The sequence below is a fragment of the Rattus norvegicus genome, chromosome 1 (assembly GCF_021556685.1).
Source record: "Rattus norvegicus strain SHRSP/BbbUtx chromosome 1, alternate assembly SHRSP_T2T, whole genome shotgun sequence".
NCBI lineage: Eukaryota > Metazoa > Chordata > Mammalia > Rodentia > Muridae > Rattus > Rattus norvegicus.
Window position 1 is genome coordinate 81339806 of NC_141534.1, and position 19940 is coordinate 81359745.

The window sequence follows — 19940 nt, forward strand, 5'->3', positions numbered from 1 at the left end:
TGAACCGTCCTCCACTCGTCCCGCGACGCAATCGCGTGTGGGCGTTGTCGGCAAGCCGGAAGCTGGCTTTAGACGGTAGCCCCGTGGGGACAAGAACCGCGAGCCCTCCCAGTCTCTCGTACGTGTACACAATAGGCTAGTTTTGACTCAATCTACAGTAGTCAATAGGCCCTCAAGTGTAAAATAATAGGAACAGGAGTTGTGAGACTGCGCCCTGCGCTATGACGATAAAAACAAATTGGGTGGAGAGAAGAGGCATAAAGATGAATCCTCCCTTGGAAAGCTTGTTTAGTGAATAAAATTGGAATGGCGCACCTGGCGTGGGAATAGCGAGTGCGAATCAAAGGAAGCGGGAAACGCGTCGTTTGAGGAATGGGAGTAGCCACTGAACCGTGACGCTGGAAAGGTATCCTGTAGGGTTTTGGGATGGTGAGATATGGACAGGACAGAGAGGCAGCTGGCAGAACTGTATCTGTTAAGATCAGGATGACCTGGAACTCAGAAATCCGCCTCCTTCCTATGAAATGTAAAGTGTGAGCTGCCACTTAAAGCCCACGGTTTACAGTGAGAGTGATTGAATTGTGCAGTCCAATTTGGGATCCCCGGTTAAATAATCTATGAGACAGTACCTTATAGACCAATTTCTGGTCTCACATTGTACAAGCAACTTTTGGTAATGAAACAACACTTGGTTAATTTTGTATCATTTGCTAGTGTTAGGTTGGTAGGTTTCTTCCCATCTCCTTTTTATAATGAACTTTTATTTTAGAATAAATTTAAGTTTACAGAAATAAAAATTGCAAAGGTAATACAGGAATTGAGCACACTGCCCAGTTTCCCCTATTGCTAGATTCCACACCTCGAATTCACCATGGTTTATTTGTTAAAAGTAAGAAATTGACATTGCTTTAATACTCTGAACTAAGCCGCAGACTTTAGAAGTGGGTACTTTTCCTACTAATGTTTTCTGTGCACCAGAATGTAACCCAGAACATCATGCTGCATTTATCCTGCTTATTACCTATCATGTCAAGAGCTGTTTTCTGGATTTATGATACCCATTTGCTTCACCATTCAACTGAGGTTCAACCAGTCAGATAACTTGTCCACATTAACATAGTGGTGCCAGGTCTAGGACCCAGAGGCTTCCAACCAGCACAGGGCCAGGGATACCCCTGGTGCCTCTGTACCCCACTTGCCACTGTGAACTTGAGGATCCTGCTCTACATTACTGTTCTTCCTTTTGTGAACATTTCTGTCTCCAGGGTTTAACTGAGCCAAGGGTTGCCTGTTCATCTCTTACTGGAAGCTTGTGCCCCAAAGGATTACCAGGTTAAGAGATGTGAGCAGGGTTTTGTTTTGTTTGTTTGTTTTAATTATTATTTTCACATAGCTGGTGATTCACCGCCTCTGAGCAGCATATTCAGAGAACTTTTTCCCTGAGCCTCCAGACTAGCACCAGCCAACACCCCACTTTAAAGTCCACAACAAGTAGGTACTAGAAAGGGGAAAGTAGCACATCGTGTTTGCTAATCATTAGAACTTGAACATTTTAGCTGGTGATATGGTGATACATGCTTTAATCTCAGTACTAGGGAGGCAGAGGCAGGCTGTTCTCTGTGAGGTCAAGGCCAGCCTGGTCTACAAAGAGTTCCAGGACACCCAGGTCTATTACAAAGAAAGCCTGTCTCAAAAAACCAAAAACCAAAATGAAAACCAAAAATCCCCAGTTTTATCCTTTGTCTTGGGGATTTTGTTTCCTTGTACGTTCATCTCAGTTACTTATTACTAAATTGAGTTGGTCTGTTTTTTGTTAGATAATAGAAGCTTTTTGAATTATGTTTATCTATTAACAACAATGTTTTCCTTTGTCATGTGTGCTACTTTTTTTTTTTTTAACAAATAAGAACTACATAGGAATTGTTCCCCAGACAATAAATTTCCCTTTTGACTCTGCCATGTTTGTTTTTACTTGACAACTTGATGATTGCCTCATCTTTTCCTGTCTGGATTTATATTATCTTCCTTAAACCTTCTCCCTTTACATCACCGTGGTAGCATTACGAGCAAATATTCTACTTCTCTCTGAAGATTTCTGTCCCTATCCTGAAACAAGCGTTAGTTTTCTGACGTTCTTGTGTAGGATATGAGCTGCTAGGAAGCAAGTTGATTCGATTCCACACCGTTCCTAATCCCAGCAGGCTTTGAACATTCCACGTGACTGGAAGGTTGACTCTTCCTGTGGATGCACGCATGTTTAATTTAGTGTTAGGCTTACTCTCTTCTGGGATCTGCTTCTTCCCCCTTGTCAGGATTCACACGTGACTTTCAGAAGCAAAGCAGTGCTGAGCCTGGACAAGAGGAGAGTTGCCTTTCAAACACCAGAGGAGTCCCCTAGCCCAGTCAAGACTTCTTTCTCCAGGATTGGGGCAGGGGTGATAAGAAGGACCTAGGTACTTGTAAAATAAAGTCTTCCCTTTTATTTCAAATCCGCCCTCTTCCAAGTTAGTGCCATCAGTTGAGATCACTGGCATATGGCAGGAAATGGCCATGCCTGCACCTGTGTCCAGCTTTATCCCTCCAAGGACAGGGCTGGTACCCGGAGGTGAGGAACACCACGCTGTATGGTCAGCTCCCTTCCCAGACAGCCCTGGTCTCTATTGTGCCACCCCAGCAACCACCTGTGCTAAGGAGAAATGGGAATGGGGGAGTGTTAGGGCCAGAACAGGATGTCATCCTATGTGAGGTGTCCATAGCCAGCAGTGTTAATGGTCAGAGCCCAGCCAAGGTCAGGTTAGTGGGGCCTTCTCCAGCAGCCAAGGAAAGGAGCTAGAGAAAGAGGGAGAGATGAAGAGCTGACATTGGCAGGAGATACTCCCGTGGACACCCACCCAGCATAAGAGAGCTACTACAACTGTAGGGGAGATCCAAGACCCAACTGCACATGACGGTACTTGAAGCTTACCAAAGAGGAGAGGCAGGCCACACTGGCAGGGGGGCTCAGATGGAAGACTGCCACTGCACAAAGCGCTTGGATTCCTGGCAGGATAACAGGGACAGAAAAGACATACAGAATCTCTTGTGGACTGTGGAGCCCTTCCTTCTTCCCTCAGGCCCAGGATCTAGACCCCAGACCTCCTCCCTCACGCCCAAGACTCATCCCTCTTCCCATAGGATCTCAGACCAGAGGTTTGGTCTCATTTTCTCTCTTCCCAGACCTAGGAATGCAATACTCATTTTTTCTTCTCTTAGACCCAGGATCCCAGGCCCCAGTCCTCTTCCCTTCAGAGGAGGGTTTATACCTGAGGGTTGAAAGGGTCGTCATCGTCTGTGTCATCGTAGTCATCACTGAAGTGTGATGTGGGGAGTGGCAGAGAAGCAGGATGGAAACCAATCAGGAGGCTGCCCCATCCCCATCAGTGGCCCTGGGTACTGCCTCCTGTCCCCTCCCTGGGGACCCTACCCTCTCTCCCTTGCTGACCTGGGTGGGAAGAGAGCCCAGGCACGGGGCAGGCTGCAAAGAGTGGTGGCTAGGGCCCCGGCAGACAGGAGAGAAAAGAGCATCAGGAACAGCAGGCCCTCTAGGGCATCTTCACACAGGCCTCGGAGTGCTGAGCCATAGTCCTGAGGCAGAGGGTAAGGAGGCTCAGCGTGTGTACACATGCATTTCATACATAGGGCCAACCATCCATTTACCTGGCTGTCACCCAGACTATGCCCAAGTGTAGTCTTTTGTCAGAGAGCTGTTCTGAACATGGAAAGTCATCTGTATACTCAGCTTGTGCCGTTGCTGAACAGCAGCCCAACAACCCACCCCACCCCTATTTTATCTTAGTCCCTGCTCCCCACATGCAAAGTGACCTAGCATCTCCACTCAGCACCTAGAGAACGAACTGCTCTCCCAGCATCTTCAACCCTGCCTATCTTTGCTCTGTCCACATGCTATTGACAGACGAGGACGCCAGCAGCATCTATTCCTGCACTTGTGGCAGCCACATGCTCACACATTGTCAGATGTCCCCTGGCTCCTGCAGATTGCTGGCTTACATAACACTTAGGTTTGGGTGTCCACATGATAGACATGCAAACAGGACTGGCTACTGTGACCACCATCGTGGAGGCCAGCAGAGCCTCTGTAACCTCGATGCCCAGTGGCACAGCCAACATTCTGCCAGGATGGACTAGTCCTCCCTTGTTCCAGGCATGCCACCAGCATTGGCAACCTTAAGTGCATGGGACCCGGGCAACTACTGTGGAGGTCAGTGAGCTGGTAAGACAGGAAGATGTTAAGGCAGTACATAGCAGAGGCCATGCGAAAAGGACACCAGGAGACAGGCAGAGATGGTCAGGTCCAGTCAGAGGCACGTGGCTGGGCTGATGTGGGGGACAGGTAGAAACACCAAGGCTGAGTGTCTATACAGGCCCCTACTAGGTCAGTGCCAAGAGCCCTGGCTTTAATCCATGTGGAGGGGGATTCATGAAAGGGTTTTTAGATGAAGACTGATCCGATTGTGTTTGAAAGGATCACCAGCTGTTATTGGACAGATGGAATGAGCAAAATGGGCATGCAAGAGGTGAGGAGGGCTGGGGCCTGATGCAGTGCGGGCTCTATGAGCAGCAGATGCAGCGGAATGTGAGAATAGGGAGTCCTGACTTCCTGGTTCAAGCATTGGGGTAAATACTGTTGAGTTAGGAAGGCATGGGGTGAGAAGGCGACCAGGACAATAACCAGTTATGTTTGCGTCAGGTCCTTACATTCTTGCAACCCCATGTAATGCTGCCTTTGGCAATGGTGGAGAGACGCTAGAGCCCAGAGTAGCTAATCTGTTTATACACGGCCCAGAAAGGGTAAAGCTGCATCCAGTACCAAGTCCCTTAGGTTTCAGAGACATCTCCCCTTGCCTCTGTAGACTAGGCTGGCTTCAAACTCACTGAGATTTGCCTGCCTCTGCCTCAGCCTCTGGCAGGGCTGTGATGAGAGCCCATACCCAGCTCACCCTTTCTTAGCCTGGTGTCTCTTATCTCCATTTTGTGTGTATGTTTATGTTTTTATGCTTGTGTGGAAGAGATGTTTCTATGCCTTTTCATGTCAGGTGGGAGAAAGAGTCAAAGGTCAAACACAGTTTTGTTTCGTTACAAGAGTTTCTCTTTGTAGTACCCATTGTCCTAGAATTTGCTCTGCAGACCAGGCTAGCCCCAAACTCAGACATATGTCTGGCACTGCCTGCCATGTGCCTATATTAAAGCCACGTACCACAGCCAGCAAGATTTTGTTTGGTTTTGAAACAGGCTTTCTCATTGGGACTTGGTACTCACTGAGTGGGATAGGCTGGCAGGCAGCAGACCTCAGATAGCCACCTGTCTCTTGCCTCCTCAGTGCTGGGATTGTAAACCAGCACCATATTCTCGGCTTTTTACCTGGTTTCTTGGCGATTGAACTCAGGCCCTCATAATTGTGTGGCAAATATTGAATTGATTGAGCAATGTCCTCCGTCATGTCCTTAATTTTAACATGTGAGGAAACTAAGGCCTACATGGGGAACCAATACATGGTCATGTGGTTTATCAATGTTGGGTGCAGACTCTGACCCCTCACCCCTCCCCTTGGTCATCTTGGAATCAGAATTGGAGATCAACATCTGCATAAGTCATAAAGCAGGACTTGGGGTGCAATAGAGCAAGGACCCCCAACTTCCTGCCCCTTGGCTTCCTCTTTGGTATTGTGTTATACACTGATTCCTCTGGGGCAGGATGCCCCATTAATTTCAAACTTTGGATACCCAGCAAATAGTGGTTTGGGACAAGGATATCCTAGTGTTGCTTGGGTCTTCTTGTGGGGAAGAGTCTGTTTGCTGAGTCTGTATCCTAATTCTAAGGCAGACAAGCTGCCCAGAAGGTAGTGAAGAAGCTGGTGTCCTTCAGATCTGAGTTACAATGAGCCCTTGGGTAAAACAGTTTCAGAAGCAGCTCAGTGCCCTTCCATGAGGTCTTTGCCTTCTGGGCAAACCACTCAATCACCTTCTCCAGCCTCTGGGTTTGTAAAACAAGGTCATAACATTTCCTGCTGGGTCTGGAAACACTTCTCATTCCAGCTAGTGGGGGGTGGGGCGGAGGGCTAAAGTCTGACGATGAAGAGTCCAAGGCCTAGCTGGGCCACTTACTGAGACTTTGGCTCAAGATGAAATGTACTTTTTATAAAGTCTGGGTGCTGAAGATGTAGCACTCAGCTAGTAGAATCCTTGTCTGAGATGCATGAAGCACTTGGTTCCATCCTCAGCACCTCATAAACTGGGTGAGATGCCACAAACTTGTAATCTCAGGAGGGAGGTATGGGCAGAACGATCAGAACTTAGAGTCATTCTCTACTATGCAGCTAGTTTGAAGCAAGCCTAAGCTAGACAAGGCCCCCATCCCCCCGCCCCCCGCCTGCCCTCCCCCATCCCACAGGTATAAATCAGTGGTATAAATATAATAGGCAGGGGTATCTGAATACAGTCCCCCCAGAATTATAAAAGAAAAAAGTCATCCTGATCTTGTTTATGGAGGGGTCAGTGACCAGTGAATCCTGTAGAGCCAGGATCATGGCAAAGCCTATGTGCATGGAGGGTGTCACTGTGGGAGACTGTAACCAGGGAAAGTGGTGAGGGTGAGAGTCTTACTTCACAACACTCAGAAATGCTGGCTTGCTCCTGAGGCCAAATAGACCACAGCTGAGCCCATGGTGGGCTCACAGGCTGCCTTGCCCCTGCCTTCACCTTTTCTTGCCCCTTTCACATCAAGAGATATCTGGCTAGCTAGCGTTCAATCTAGGGAACCGGGGGCTTGCCTGGGCTTTCATTGCAGGGCTTAAGTGGCTGAGAGGCTTTCAAGGAGGAGGGGAGAGGGTGGAAGATGAACACAGAGCAGGGTGGTGAGGTGGTGGTGAGAGAGGAGAAGGGGGTAGTGAGAGAGGGAAGGGGAGGGAGAAAAAGAGAGAGGAGGAGGAGAGGAAGGGAAGGAGACTGGGGAAGAGAAGAGAAAGCAAAGGGGAGGGGGAGAAAGAGACTGGGTTGGCTAGCACCTAGAGAGTACCTTGTGCAGACTGCGGCAGTGCAGCAGTGCCACCAACTGGTGGAAGCTTCTTTCTGTCACATTCAGCGTCTCCTCCAAGGATAACAAGGGCTTCTGCAGTGGGAGGGAGGGGACACAGTTACCTTCTTCTCTTTTGCTACCCAGTAAAGTAGGCCCTGTCCTCAACCCAAGGACCCTACCTCCCAAAGGGACCAGCCCTTCCTCTTTATATAGGTTCAGACACACCCTAGACCCTCTTACCTCCACTGTTGTCCTACAACTAAAAGAAATGTGGATTTTTCTTGCTGCAACCCCTTCCTGTAGGCTCTGTCCCAGAGACTAGCTCAACTCTATTACTCCACCTCTTTCCAAAAGTTTGCACATAACATGAAATCCTGCCTACTTGGAGAAGGGCCAGCTCCTCGAGTCTATCTGACCCAGTCAATCTGCCCCTTTATGTGAGTGGGGCCAGCATCCCAGAGGTTCACCGGGTTCAGCCCTTTTTTCCTCTCCGGCTGGTCCATTGACCTAACCTGTGCAGCAGGAAATTGAGGGCTAGCTTCCCGCTCCAGGCCTTGCAGCTGAGAGTGGATGCTGGCTAGAGCACGCTGGGACAGAGTCAGCCTCTGCAGGGTGATAAAAGAAAGGAGGACTCAGGTCAAGGTGTCCATCATGCCATTGACTATACAACTCTGGGCCTCAGTACCCTCCACCTCCCATGGAAGCCTGGAGCCTCTAGCATAGCCCAGCACATGCCCTTGAGGCTCCACATTAGCCATCGCCTCAGTGCCCACATCTTTTGCCCACAGTCCTAACCTGTTGGAAGGGGTTGGAGACCGCCTGGTTGCACAGGAAATAATAGTTGAGGATGTCTGAAGTGGAGGGAGAGAAAGGAGCAGGCTATAAGCCTGGGCGCCCAGGCTCTCCCTGGGCAAATCTGGAGGGCTAAAGCCCTGGGGACATTCCACACCCAGTTTGAAACTTTATTGGGGTCTCAAAGACCTGCTAGTCGTTTTCCATGCTTTCCCTTTTCTCTCTCTCTTCCCCACTCCTTCCCTCCTCTCTCCCTCCCTCCCCTTTGCTTTCCCCTCCTTCTGTTCTTCCCTCCCCTTCACCCTCCCTTTTCCTTTCGATCCCTCCTCTTCCTCCGTCTTGTTCAGTTCAGTCTGTTGTTTTGGGGACAGTTTCAAGTAACCCAGATTTGCCTTGAACCCTCTATGTAGCTACGGATGACCTTTAACTCTTCTGACCTTTCTTCCTCTACTTCTTGAGTGCTGGGCACAAGGCAAGCTTTATGTGTTGCTGGGGATCAAACAGCTTTGACAAGCACTCTACCAATGGAGGGACATCCTCAATTCCATTCTTTTTTGTTTGTCTGTCTGTCTGTTTGTTTGTTTGTTTTTGTTTCAGAACAAGGTGTGACCAAGTCTAGATAACCCAGGCTGTCCTTGACCTCACACCTCAACCTCCTAATTGCTGGGATTATAGGTGGATAATATCACACCCCATACGCTCACCCCTTCTGCTTCGGCCATATCTGGAAGCAGATTCAACTGACCTAATTATGCTTCCTTGTTGTGCCACAGTCCAACCTTCCTATCACTGAGGCCCAGGGCCCACTTCCCCTTGTCTGGTCATACCCACAGGCATTTTGATTCTACCCTTTCCCCATCCTGCCAGGATTGGTAGATGCTGCTGCTCTCTACCTTACAATGGAAGGGGCGGGGGGGGGGGGGCGGATAGGAGGGAGTGCTGAGGACAGCAGGGATTTCTCGGAATCACCTGAACTGATTCCTGTCTCCTCCTGGGTCAAGTTCAGCACATAGGTGTCTGGGTTGGAGCAGAAGTCACTGAGACCCTGATGAAGGAAGCAGGAAAGGATCAGAATGTTCAATTTCATATTTCCACGGAACTCAGAGGTCCAGGCCCCAACCCTCCTCCCTCAGACCTAGGGGTCCAGACTTAAGCTTTGCTGAGGCTGATGAGTCTAAGCACCAGCCTCTGCTCTCTTTGGATCCAGCAATTAAGGCCGAGATCTCAGAACTGTGATCATGATCCCCTACACCTTAGGATTTATGGCATTAACCAGGTCACAACCACCCCCGGATCAGAACCCCTGAATCCAGAGCCCCATACTCACCACAGCTGTGGCAGCCTCTAGGCCCATAGAACCCCAGCTCAGGACAAGCACCAGGAGACTCATGGCGGTCATCCTTGGGGGGAGGTGGTTGAACTTAATCAGCCTTGCCTCTTTCTACACCCCATATCTAATCACAGCCCTCCCCAGTACCCACCAACCTCTGTAGCCTAGGGGATTAGAGTCAGGCGCATGGGAGTAAAGGGTGGGGTAAGACCCATGACTGACTGACGTCAAATACAACATCTGTTCAGTTGGAAAAGGAAAGAGGAAGGCCTTGGCTGCCAGGTCAGTAGCCACTATCCCAACTGTTCCTGAACCCTAGGAGGCAGCTGTTCACCGCTGGGCTGAATTTCCTGGGATTTAACTGCACAGGGTCTGGTAGGTTCTGAGATAGCTTCCAGGCCCTTCCACAGCCCATTTTATTTAGCTAGTTCCTCTCCACCACCAAGCTGTAAAGTATGGGGATTGGTTCAGAGTTGATTTCTGAAATTAAGAGCTTGACTATTTAAGGCTTGGCTTATGTCCAGGGCTGTGACAGGTAGAATAATTCTGGGTCATAGGGTGGTAGGAGAGGTTGACAGCTGTTGTAAACTGAAAGACCAGGTCATATACTTGCTCAGCACAGTGTGTTTTTTTATCAGTCTCCTGGCTTTGAAGCAGTAGCTGGACATCTTTCTCAGGGAGATTCCAAAGACAGTGGGTACCAGGGCAGAAGGAGCATGGGTTCTGCCAATGATGGGCAGGCTGAATTTAAGCCCTATCACAGTACTTCCTGGTTTTGTGGTCCTGAACAAGTAACCCAGTCACACTGGGTCCACCACCTCCTACTACTAGAGAACAGTGCCTACCTCCCTGCAAGGATTAGTGTGAGAGTTCTATGAAATCCTAAGGGCTGTGTCTGGCATACAGAGAACTGTGCAGTAAGAGCATAGGTCCTACATGCCCGAATATTACCTCAGGTCTCTCACCTGCCATACAGGGGACCTGGTAGCATTTCCTCCATGGGTTTGAGGTGACCAAAGGGAAAAACATATGTGGCATATCAGAGATCAACCCCTCCCCACCCCCTTTACGGCAAATGCTATCATTGTCTTTCTCCTGGCTTTAGCACGTTGCTTGCTGAGGATACATGGTGGGGCCTGTTTCCCTCTCCTATGAAATTTGCTCCACTCACACAACCACCAGCCACTTGCTCTGCTTGGCCAGGCCCAGGAGGGTGAAGAGACAAACCAGAAGCACCAAGAGCAGCAGGAGGACATAGGCCAGCCACCTGTAGAAAGAAGGGCCAAGACAGTGAATCTTAGAGGCTAGTGGCACCCCAACCCAGTCTGGTCCTGTAACCTCCCTGCTACCTGGTGAAATGGCTCACAAGACTCTGGAGTGTTCTGCAGCATAGGTGTGGAAGTGAAGCACCTGGTACCCTACCCAATTCACATAGAAGTTCTGTGGTAGTGGGCACAGTCATTGGCCTCTCTGAACAGGATCCCCAACCCAGCACTTTAGGGTCAGTCACCTGGGACCTATCTGAATATTTCAGAGGTATGGCGCATAGGTCTCAACTACCCAATTAGCTCTGTGAACTGTTTGATGGTTCACAGAGTTTCCCTACCAGTAACATGAGGGGGCATAACAGGATCAACCTCAAAATTTGTTGTCAGGTGGATGAATTGGTTTGTGGGTGCAGTTATGTTGGATAAATCACTATCCAGGGGGCTTTGAACACTATATAGTACTTAAGTAAGTAACACACCAGTACTGCAGGGGGGGATGCTTGGACGGCCCCAGTTCAGTGCTTGGCACAATATAAATGCTCAATAATGGTGTCATTCTCAGCAGTTCCCATGGAGGTGTGGTTTGCAGCCTGAGTCCTTGTCCCTTACCACACCGCCAGACTCAACCTCTGTGGCCTTGATGCATTTGCTGAGGGCCTGTCTAATGTCAGACACTTTTACAGAGCATCTTCCTAGAATCATACTCACACCTACCACTACCTTCCCAACCAAGCTCCCAGGATCCTAGTAACCATGACACAGAACCTGCCTGCCTCCCACTGAATTGATGCCCCACCATGTATCCTCAGCTGGGATTGTTTCAGCCCCAGTGTGCTTGGACCAGGGAGCATGGCCCCCTGCTCGGGAATAGTAGATTCAGGGGTATCAGCTCAAAGCCAGCAGGAATGGGATAACTATGAGTAGGTGAAGCCTGGTTGTGTTGGCTGCTGAGATAGATGGCTGCCTCAGAGGGCTACATAGCTTGTCCTGTCCCCTCAAGTACCACCCTTTAGTATGGCCCTTCCAAACACCCTGCTGTCTCCAGACAAGCCCCTTCTTATTTAATTTGCTCCAAAGCACTCATTACCCACCTTACAGAAAATGTGTTTGCTTTTTAAAAGTATTTTTATTTTATATGTACAGGTATTCTGCCTACATATGTTTTGTTGGTATGTCTACCAAATTCATGCCTGGTGTCTGCAGAGGTGAGAAGAAAATCTTGGATCCCACGGAATTGAAGTTATAGATAGTCGTGAGCCACCATATGAGTGCAGGGAACTGAACCTACGTCCTCTACAAGCAAAGCACAGCAAGTGCTGTTAACCACCGAACCAAACATAGAGCCTCACACAAGCTAGGTAGGCAACTCTATCCCTGAGTCATATTCCTAGCTCTTCAACTGGGGGATTCCTGGCAGGGGCTCTACCACTGAGCCACACCCTCAATCCCTTATCAACAGATTCTAGGCAAATATTCTTCCATTATCACATCCTCAGCCTTTTTACTTTTTATTTGGATACAATGTCTCACTAAGTTATTCATACTGGCCTTGAAACCTGTAGCCCAAACAGGCCTTGAGTTCCGGAGCAGTTGAGATTACAGGCCTTTACCACCAGGCCTAGCTTCATAGACCTGTTTTATATTGCTCTCCCAGCTGAGAAGAGTCCCTCCTATGTGGGATTTCCTATGTTATCTCCACTGCTTGGTATATCTATTTTACTGCTACTGTCTTATCTGTCATTGTGTGCTCTTTGTTTCAGACACTCTAAGTTATTAACTAACTCACCACAATCCATTTTGAGCTATGCACCATGGGACTCACTTTAAGGTGGGGAAACTGAGACTCAGGGATGGAAAGAAACTTGTTTAAGACCTACAAATCTAGAATGGCCTCCTGAAGCTGAGGTCCTCAATCACCAGGTGTTAAATTAAGTAGTTAGTTGCACTATGAACATTGTTGCCTTCGGAATAATCTACGTAGGATTGCTACTAGGGTTAGTCCAGGAGCAACTGTGTGGAATGGTGATGTACCTGATGAATGATTCATGGAATGGCTGAGTGAGTGAATGAATGAGAGAAGTGGTTGATCACTGATGGGGTATATAACTATGAGGGTGGGCCCTCAATCACTTGGCCGATGTTGTCACAGCTGAGTATATCAGCCTTGTTTTACATTCACAACTGGGTAATTCTCCACAATGGGGCTGGCCTACAGGATGATGGACAGCATCCGTTCTCCACCCACCAGGAGCCAGCAGTTTCTTTTTCAATCAGTGGGACAAATTAAACTATCTTTAGCTATTATCCCACATGCCCCAGGATAGAGTTTGAGACCACAATGCTTAAAAAAAAAATAAATAGGAAAATCCTTCTCTCACCTGTACTCCTCCACGAAAGTCACATCCTCAGCCACCTGTACTGGGCTCAGGGACACTCCCTGCCAGAAGGCTAGGCCTTGCAGGTGCTGAGCTGCTGCCTCAGCCTGCCTTCTGGCTCCCCGGGTGGCAGCCACCAGCTCCACGCGTTCTGACAACACTTCCTCCAGGGTGGTCAGCTCTGTCCTCACAGCCTCACCCAGCCTCTCTACCGTTTCCAGCACCTGGGAAGGGGACATAGTCATCATATTTTCCCAAAGTCTAGGGTTGTGGATGAGGGATAAGGTGGGGGGGGGGGGGAGGCAGGGGATGTTGATGAGGATTGAGGAGTGCCTGAGATCTGGGGTCTGGGGCATCTGGAGACTGAGGAGAAGGCGAGTCAAGGTGAGGCTCCCAGGTCTTGTCAAGAGCTCTATTTGGTCAGGGTGCTTGAGTCCAAGGTGAAGATTCTAATCCCAGCATTGAAATTAGGTAGAAAAGAAAGGGGTGGGGGAATCTTAGGTCTGAAGCCTGCATCTGCCTGTTTGAGGTTGGGGTCTAAATCTGATTAGTAGGTACTGAACTTCAAGGTTGGAAGTGGGCTGCAATCTTAGCCCTGAGCTCTGGAATCCTGGGAGCATAAAATCTCACTGTGGGGGTGGGGTTGGGGGTGGGGGATCCTGAACTTGCATTTGGGCCAAGGACAGGGTCTCTAGCTTGGAATATAAACTGAAGTGCAGGCCTGGAGCTGGATGTGAGTCCTTAGGCTCACTCTGAATCTTCTAGATCCAGCTCCAGTTTGCTGGGTTGGGGTTGAACATATGGTCTAAGGTCTGCAGGTCTAAGGTTTGCAGTTCTGCATCTGGGGATTCAATTTTTGGTCTGAAATCTGCTTCGATTTGGTTGCTTTTGGTCTCCAGTGGGGGACCACATCCCCATGTGAAGATCAACTGGGGTGTGAGTCTGCAGTCTGGTCAGTGGCTGGATCCCTCACCAAGTCATCAATGGTGCTGAGCGTGTGGTTGGCATGCTGCAGTGCTGAGCTGAGCTGGGACACCCCATCACTGGTCTCGCTGTTACCATAGAAACCAATGCCAATGCCTGCACTGAAGGGAAAGGAAAGAAGAAATACCAACCAGTCTCAGACCCTGGAGGGTGGCACCATGCCTCCACACATACCCGTCCTCCCCGCTTCTTCATTTGCCTATCCAATCTCTGCATCCACCCTATTGGTTCATCCTCCGTGGGAAAAAGAACAGTCAAGGTTGGCCTCCACCAGTTGCCAAGGTAACCGGAAGACCTCGCTCCCCCCTGCTGGAGAGACGTCATTGTGATGCTAATGGTGGGTGGAGTGGTGGAAAAGAAGGAGCCCCCAGATTTAACTCACACCTCCCCAGAGTGGAACCCTGGTTTTTGCCTTGCTAGCCCTGGATTAAAGGTTATCAGTTCCTAATTATGATCAGCTCACAACCAACTCCCACATCCTTTGCAAAGGCATTCAGTATTTACAGCCTTGTCTTAGGAATCATTAGGCCAACAGCTGTCTATTCTAGCCCAGGTGTTCCTTGCCCCTTCCTCCTCCAGGCCCTAGACCCTTTTCTTTTGTAAAAGACATTGTGCCTGGAGCTCTAAGCCTTCCCCTATGATGCCCAGGGATCTTGGCATCTGGCCAGCTGGAAGAGACTGAGTGAGAGAATGTGGGAGGGAGGGCTGGAGGCCAGGCCAAGAGCTGGGCCCCTGTCTCTGCCCAGCCAACACACAGACCTCCATTGTAGAGCTTGAATATGGGGACCCACTTTCCTCCCTTAGTCTGTACTTCACACTGGAGGGGGGCGAGAGCCTGATGCCCTCACAGTTCCCAGTCTTGGGCTACACAGGCCCCACCCCAAACCTTGGATGGGAGCCTAGTGCCCCTGCCCCATTGTTCTGAACCCTACAAAGCTCCTCTTGTTCCCAGGCTTTGAGGGGGCTGGGGCTGTGTCTCTCCCCCACTGGGCCTTTGTTAACACACCCCATCCACCCCCATTCTGGAGAGCCCTATGAGAAAAAAAATCTTGGATATAGGGCACCCAACCCCCATATACTCCCAAACACACACCCTCTTCTTCCTACAAAGAGGAAGAGTGGCCCTGAGCCCAGACTGAGGAGGGGACACCATATTCCTAAAGGACTTGTGCTGGCCATCTATGAGGTCCCCAGAAAGTCTCAGCACCCTAACTAGCCATGACCTAGGGGCTGGACTCAGAGCCAGCAATCTTGGTTTGATGAAGGGAGTTCCTATTGAGGGTTCTGGAGGCTTCTTATACCCTGAGTCTGACTCTCCACTTGCCTTAAACCACATAGGCTTGAAAAGTCATGTACTTCCCTTTCCTGAGGCTCCCTCATTCAGGACCAGATGTGGCAATCTTGAGCACAGCTCTCATCACCAGAAGGATTCAGACACAGCTTTAGTGTAGGCTGAGTAGGTGCTCCTGGTGATGACCCTGTGAGGTCTGTTTGCCTGATTGGAACTCTGTCTGAAATCACAGAGTGCCTACTGTGGCATGTCCAGTGCCTGGCACAGACTAGTTATGCTCAGTTGTTGAATTAATAAGTTGATGAATGAATGAATGAATGAATGAATGAATGAGTTTGATCAGTGTTAACATTCAGAGGGGACCTCCAGGACTCACACACTGTGCACTCTAGTCTATTCTTAGTGTAACTAGGGTATGGGTAGTGTTGCAAAACACATGTTATAGATGGAGAAAATGAAGTCTAGAGAGAGTATCTCACTCCCCTAGGTAGCACCATTGGCCAATGAGAGAACCACTGAAACCCCCAAACCTGTAGCAGGCTGTCTATTCTACTCCTAGGCAGACCTCTTCATCCTCCTTAAGCCTCTCTATCAGTTCACTCACAAGACAGGCAGGCACTCTTAGTGGCTAGAGATTCTCCTTCCTAACTCTGGGCTCGTACCCCCAAGGTAGCCTGAAGAAGACTTACAGCAAGTATAGGAAACTCTGTCCCCACCCCCTACCCACCCTGGGGCCCCATTACCAGCCCACGAGAAGGGCAGCAATGCAGCTCCAGGTGACACAGCCTCCTCCGGGTGGGGGACTCTTGGCCCCAGGGGGTTCTGGAGGCCTGCAGCAGCAGAAGCGGATGAGGTAGACAGCGATGAAGATGAGGCTCAGGCCCAAACCCAGCCCAGCCAAGGCTGCCACCAGCAGCAGGGCCTGAGGAAGAGGTGTTGAGAAGCCTCAGAAAGCACTTTCATGTCCCAGACAAGAAGTTCCTCCTCAGCTGTATGGGGCCCAAGCCAGCCTCTGATGGTACTCAGGTTGAGGAGAAAGATGAAATACCTATTTCCTCTCACATTAACAGCTGAGGTCCCTCTAGATTTTAGGGCTAAGTTTCTGGAGGCAGTATCCAGGTAGGGGACATAAACCTTGGGTTCCAGCCCTGCTCAGTTCTGTGTGCTCTCAAAGGGATCTCCCCTCTCTCTGAGCCTGGGTTTCCTCCTCATTGCATCCAGGCAATTGAACTGAAACATATTCTAGGGACTTGCTGATGAACTATATGGGAATAAAAGGCAGGAAGGCTTCCATCTTTGTACTTCAGGAGAACAGGAGAGGTAGCCTCCTTTTACCCCTTTCCCTCCTGCTGCTGAGCTCACACACCCATTGCAACTGAGTCTGTCACCCCAGAGCTGGGGAATGGAAACAGGGATGGCATGACAACTCGTGTGTGCATGTGTTTGTGTGTGTGTTGGGGGTGTGCAGAGACAGAGACAGAGACAGACAGACAGACAGAGACAGAGAAGGCTCAGGAATGGAGATAGGGAAGGAAGGCTGAATGAGCAAAAGAGATGAAGATGCAGACAGAAAGAGGCAGCTAAGGAAAGAAGAGAGAGATGTAGAGATAAGACACAGAAAACACCAGAAGGTTTAGGGCAGAGAGACAAACAGAGATGAACAGACAGACAGAGGCATATAAAGAACTATATATATATAAAAAAAAAAAAAACCAGACAGGGCAGAGTATATAGTGAGACCCAAAGGATAGAGGAAAGAAAAGGTAGGCAGAAAGGATGTTGATAGCTGGAAACACCTTGCAGAGCAGGGTGGCTCTGATTACAGGTACATGCCTATAACCCCAGCATTCTGGCAGCTGAGGCAAGAAAACAGCCACAATTTCAGGCTATACACATACACATACACATACACATACACATACACATACACATACACATACACATACACATACATATACATATACATATACATATACATATACTCCAGCCAGTCTGGACTAGAGAGTGAGGCCATGTCTCAAATAAACTATAGAACAGTGGACTCTGCATATGATAGGGTCTTTTAGAAGATCTGTGTCTCATGTCTTCTCAAAGGCCCAGGACTGGACATGGTTTTTCTAGAGTTACATAGCAGGGTAGTGGCAGTGTGAGGTCTGAAATTACAACCAAGCAATCCCAGGGGCTCCTGTCCCTAAACCATGGCTGCCTGTCCCGAGTACTTGTGTACCTGACACGTGTGTGCAGTGTATCGGATGTGGCTGTGAATTTGCCTTCCACCAGATGAGGGCATATGGAGCATAAGGTGTCTGTGTAGATCATGCTACATGACTATATGACAGAATACCTGTGGGCATTAATATTTTCTGAATAGATCTGCTTCAGTCATTGAGTTGTGTTAAGTAGACTGAGCATGTGTGTGTGTGTGTGTGTGTGTGTGTGTGTGTGTGTGTGTGCGTGCGTGCGTGCGTGCGCGCGCGCATGCGCTCTTGTACACATGTGAGGTGGGGTAGGTATGTATAATGTATGAGTGTGCCCATGTGTGATGGTGTACACGTGAGTGTGTTGCTTATATGTGACTGGTATTACGCTTGTGCAGGTCCTATCCGAGAGTCTCTTATAGTGTGTCTTTCTGTGCTCACAGTGGTCATTTCCATGAAGAATAGTGTCCCGGGGAAGAAACTGTGTGTGCCTCAGCTGCGACTATGACTGATGAGTATCAGGCTGAGTGAACTGTTCTAAGCAACTATGGTGGCATTGGGGGCTCTGGGGGGATCCCTAGTGACTGAGGAACTCTCCAGAGCCATGAGCCCCGTGAATCTGGCTGGGAGTGGGTGGACCAACCGGCTGGAGGCTGTGATTGTATAAGTGGCTGTGGGCGCGGGGATGGCGGTCCTCCTTTGGAGGGGAGAGGGGGCGGGTGGAGTAGGCAGGGAGGAGCCGCTCAGGCTGTGCCAGCCATGACCCAAATAGCAAGCACACCAGCACACGACCCCCCTTGCTGCTTTTCTGGGAACAACCCCCTCCCTCAAAGCTCTCCCAACCCTGTGCCCCTTTCCCAGAAGCCATCCGGGTCAGCTACAGAGGTTCTCACTTGAGGGGAGGGCAGGGCCAACACCCAGCCCCCCCACTAGGCCCTCAGCTCAGCCAAGCTTTTCTCCTCATTAATCTCAAAGTGAAGGACTTGAATTAAACTGGGTCAGGGGACAGCACCTCTGCCCCCCCCCCCCACCAACCTCCCACTAGCTGCAGCTGTGCCTCTTTCCCTACGGACCCCAGAGTCTGTGAGGGTCCACCACCAGCCTTACCCACCTCGGACCCAGGCCTGTTGTCTTCCTTAGCCCAGAACCTAACCACATCTCTATCCTAACCCTCTCTGGCACCCTAAAGACCCCTTCCCTCCTGGGACAGGCGGAAGGCACCTTGAATCCTCATCTCACCTCATCTGATTTCCCCAGCCCTGGTCTCTATTCCCTATTTCAGGATATCAATTCGTCCTAGACCTCAGCTGCCTCCCCTGCCTTCCCTCTCTCAGTCCTTTCTCCCCCACCACACCCCCCCCCTTTTTTTAATCTGGGACATATTTACCAGTTGGGATCCTGTAGGGGCGGGGTCCTTCTCTCCTGGGACCTCAAGAACGGACCTTTCCTTAGATGACCCTAGAGACTGGCTTTCCAGGCAAGTCTCAGAAACCCAAATCCTGGGGCCCCATCTCCTCCCATTCAGGACTCTGGGAAGTCTAGGATCCCAGCTCTCCTTATCTAGGAAGAGAGGGGTCTGCACCCCCCAGCGCACGACCTAGGGGAACCTCAAGGTATGAGCTCTCTACCTCTAATCTTGGACTTGTACTCACAAATGCAGGCCAGGTCCCCAGCCCCTAAGACGCTGGAACTCTGACCCAACCTCCTGTTCCCAGGGGACCTGGCCCAGGTTTGCCATCCCACCTGCTGGTACTCTTGGTCGCGGGGAGCAAAGCCGCTGGGCACCGGGCGGAGCTGGAAGTCGGCACGGGGCAGCTGGTGGAGGAGATGCACCCAGGCAGAGGGTCGGTAGCCCGGGGGTGCCCCCATGGCCCCGGGGAGGGGCAGCGGGGCGGACCGGGCCGGGAGCCTCGGTGCTGTGCGGGGCGCGGGCGGAGCCGGGTTTGCGGGGCTCCCGGGAGCAGGAGCCCGGAGGGCGGGGGGTGGAGATTGGGGAGGGGGAGGCGAGGCAGCGCCTCAGTGCTGCCTCTGGTGGCCACCGGAGGCAATGCGGCGTGAGCAATGGGCCCCGTTGCTCCGCCCTCTCCTGGGCTCCCACCTGCTGCCTGAGCAGGTGCGGGTGGTCTTTGCGAGTCAGTGGTATGCAGGGGCTGTGCTTGCTGAGAGCAAAATGGATTAGCCTGCCTTGTCCCTGTCCGTACAAGAGCCAGGATACTGGGATTTCTCTTTGAAGCACACAAGCTCTTTATCCTTATGTAAAACCTTCACCTTGCCATAAAGGTCATTAGTATTTGAGCAGCATTTAGCCAGGCGCGCCAATGAAAAATCCCTCATTTTAATGTTGTAAAGACGGCTTCTGCTTAGGTAAAAGTCTCCTTCCCCGCGACACATTTTGTCATAACCTGTATATGGACACAGTTTCTAGAGAGAAATCCTCCTGTGTGGGCAGACCCTTCCAGAAAGACCTACACACGTTGTGAAGACTGTTTATTATAAGGACCCCACCTGCTTTGAATAGGACCCTAGTTAGCTATATAGGGACCCATCCCATCTATGTATGGTGACTTCCCACATGTTTGCGATCTCCTCCAAACTGCTTCAGTCTATATAATAACCCCCATCTCTTGCCAC

The 19940-nt window shown here is 50.1% G+C and overlaps 2 protein-coding genes across 8 annotated transcripts in view; one reads left to right on the top strand and one right to left on the bottom strand.

Annotated features, from left to right (window-relative positions):
• Positions 1-741: 741 nt before the first annotated feature.
• Ttyh1 (tweety family member 1) lies at positions 742-19254 on the bottom strand. 6 transcript variants are annotated; one of them, NM_001438278.1, is made up of 14 exons: positions 19053-19254; positions 15855-16033; positions 13810-13921; positions 12840-13060; positions 10365-10460; positions 9191-9263; positions 8833-8908; positions 7867-7922; positions 7584-7676; positions 7072-7164; positions 3482-3624; positions 3303-3348; positions 2966-3039; positions 742-2239 (listed from the first exon to the last, which is right to left on the bottom strand). In NM_001438278.1, exons 1-13 carry the CDS (start codon positions 19176-19178, stop codon positions 3001-3003), a joined length of 1353 nt encoding a protein of 450 aa, NP_001425207.1. In that variant the 5' UTR covers positions 19179-19254; the 3' UTR covers positions 742-2239; positions 2966-3000. The 6 variants fall into 6 exon arrangements, with proteins under 6 accessions (NP_001425207.1, NP_001425206.1, NP_001099695.1 ...); NM_001438277.1 differs by having other exon boundaries at positions 742-2351; NM_001106225.2 differs by having other exon boundaries at positions 742-2829.
• Positions 18764-19940, top strand: part of Lair1 (leukocyte-associated immunoglobulin-like receptor 1) — a 117952-nt gene continuing 116775 nt past the window's right edge. The window contains exon 1 of one of the 2 annotated variants that reach the window (XM_087584930.1): positions 18764-18922. The gene's annotated coding sequence lies outside the window, so the exon portion shown is untranslated. The remainder of the gene's footprint in view (positions 18923-19940) is intronic. The other variant, NM_001446374.1, reaches the window with a different exon arrangement.

What these genes read in the sequence shown, in the direction of transcription:
- Ttyh1 (NM_001438281.1), bottom strand. Translation starts at nt 19,178, where the DNA reads ATGGGGGCACCCCCGGGCTACCGACCCTCTGCCTGGGTGCATCTCCTC. An exon ending in TAGAGGCTGCCACAGCTGTG is followed by an intron (nt 8,909 to 9,190) that starts GTGAGTATGGGG and finishes TTCCTTCATCAG; the next exon opens with GGTCTCAGTGACTTCTGCTC. An exon ending in TCTCCAACCCCTTCCAACAG is followed by an intron (nt 7,677 to 7,866) that starts GTTAGGACTGTG and finishes ATCACCCTGCAG; the next exon opens with AGGCTGACTCTGTCCCAGCG.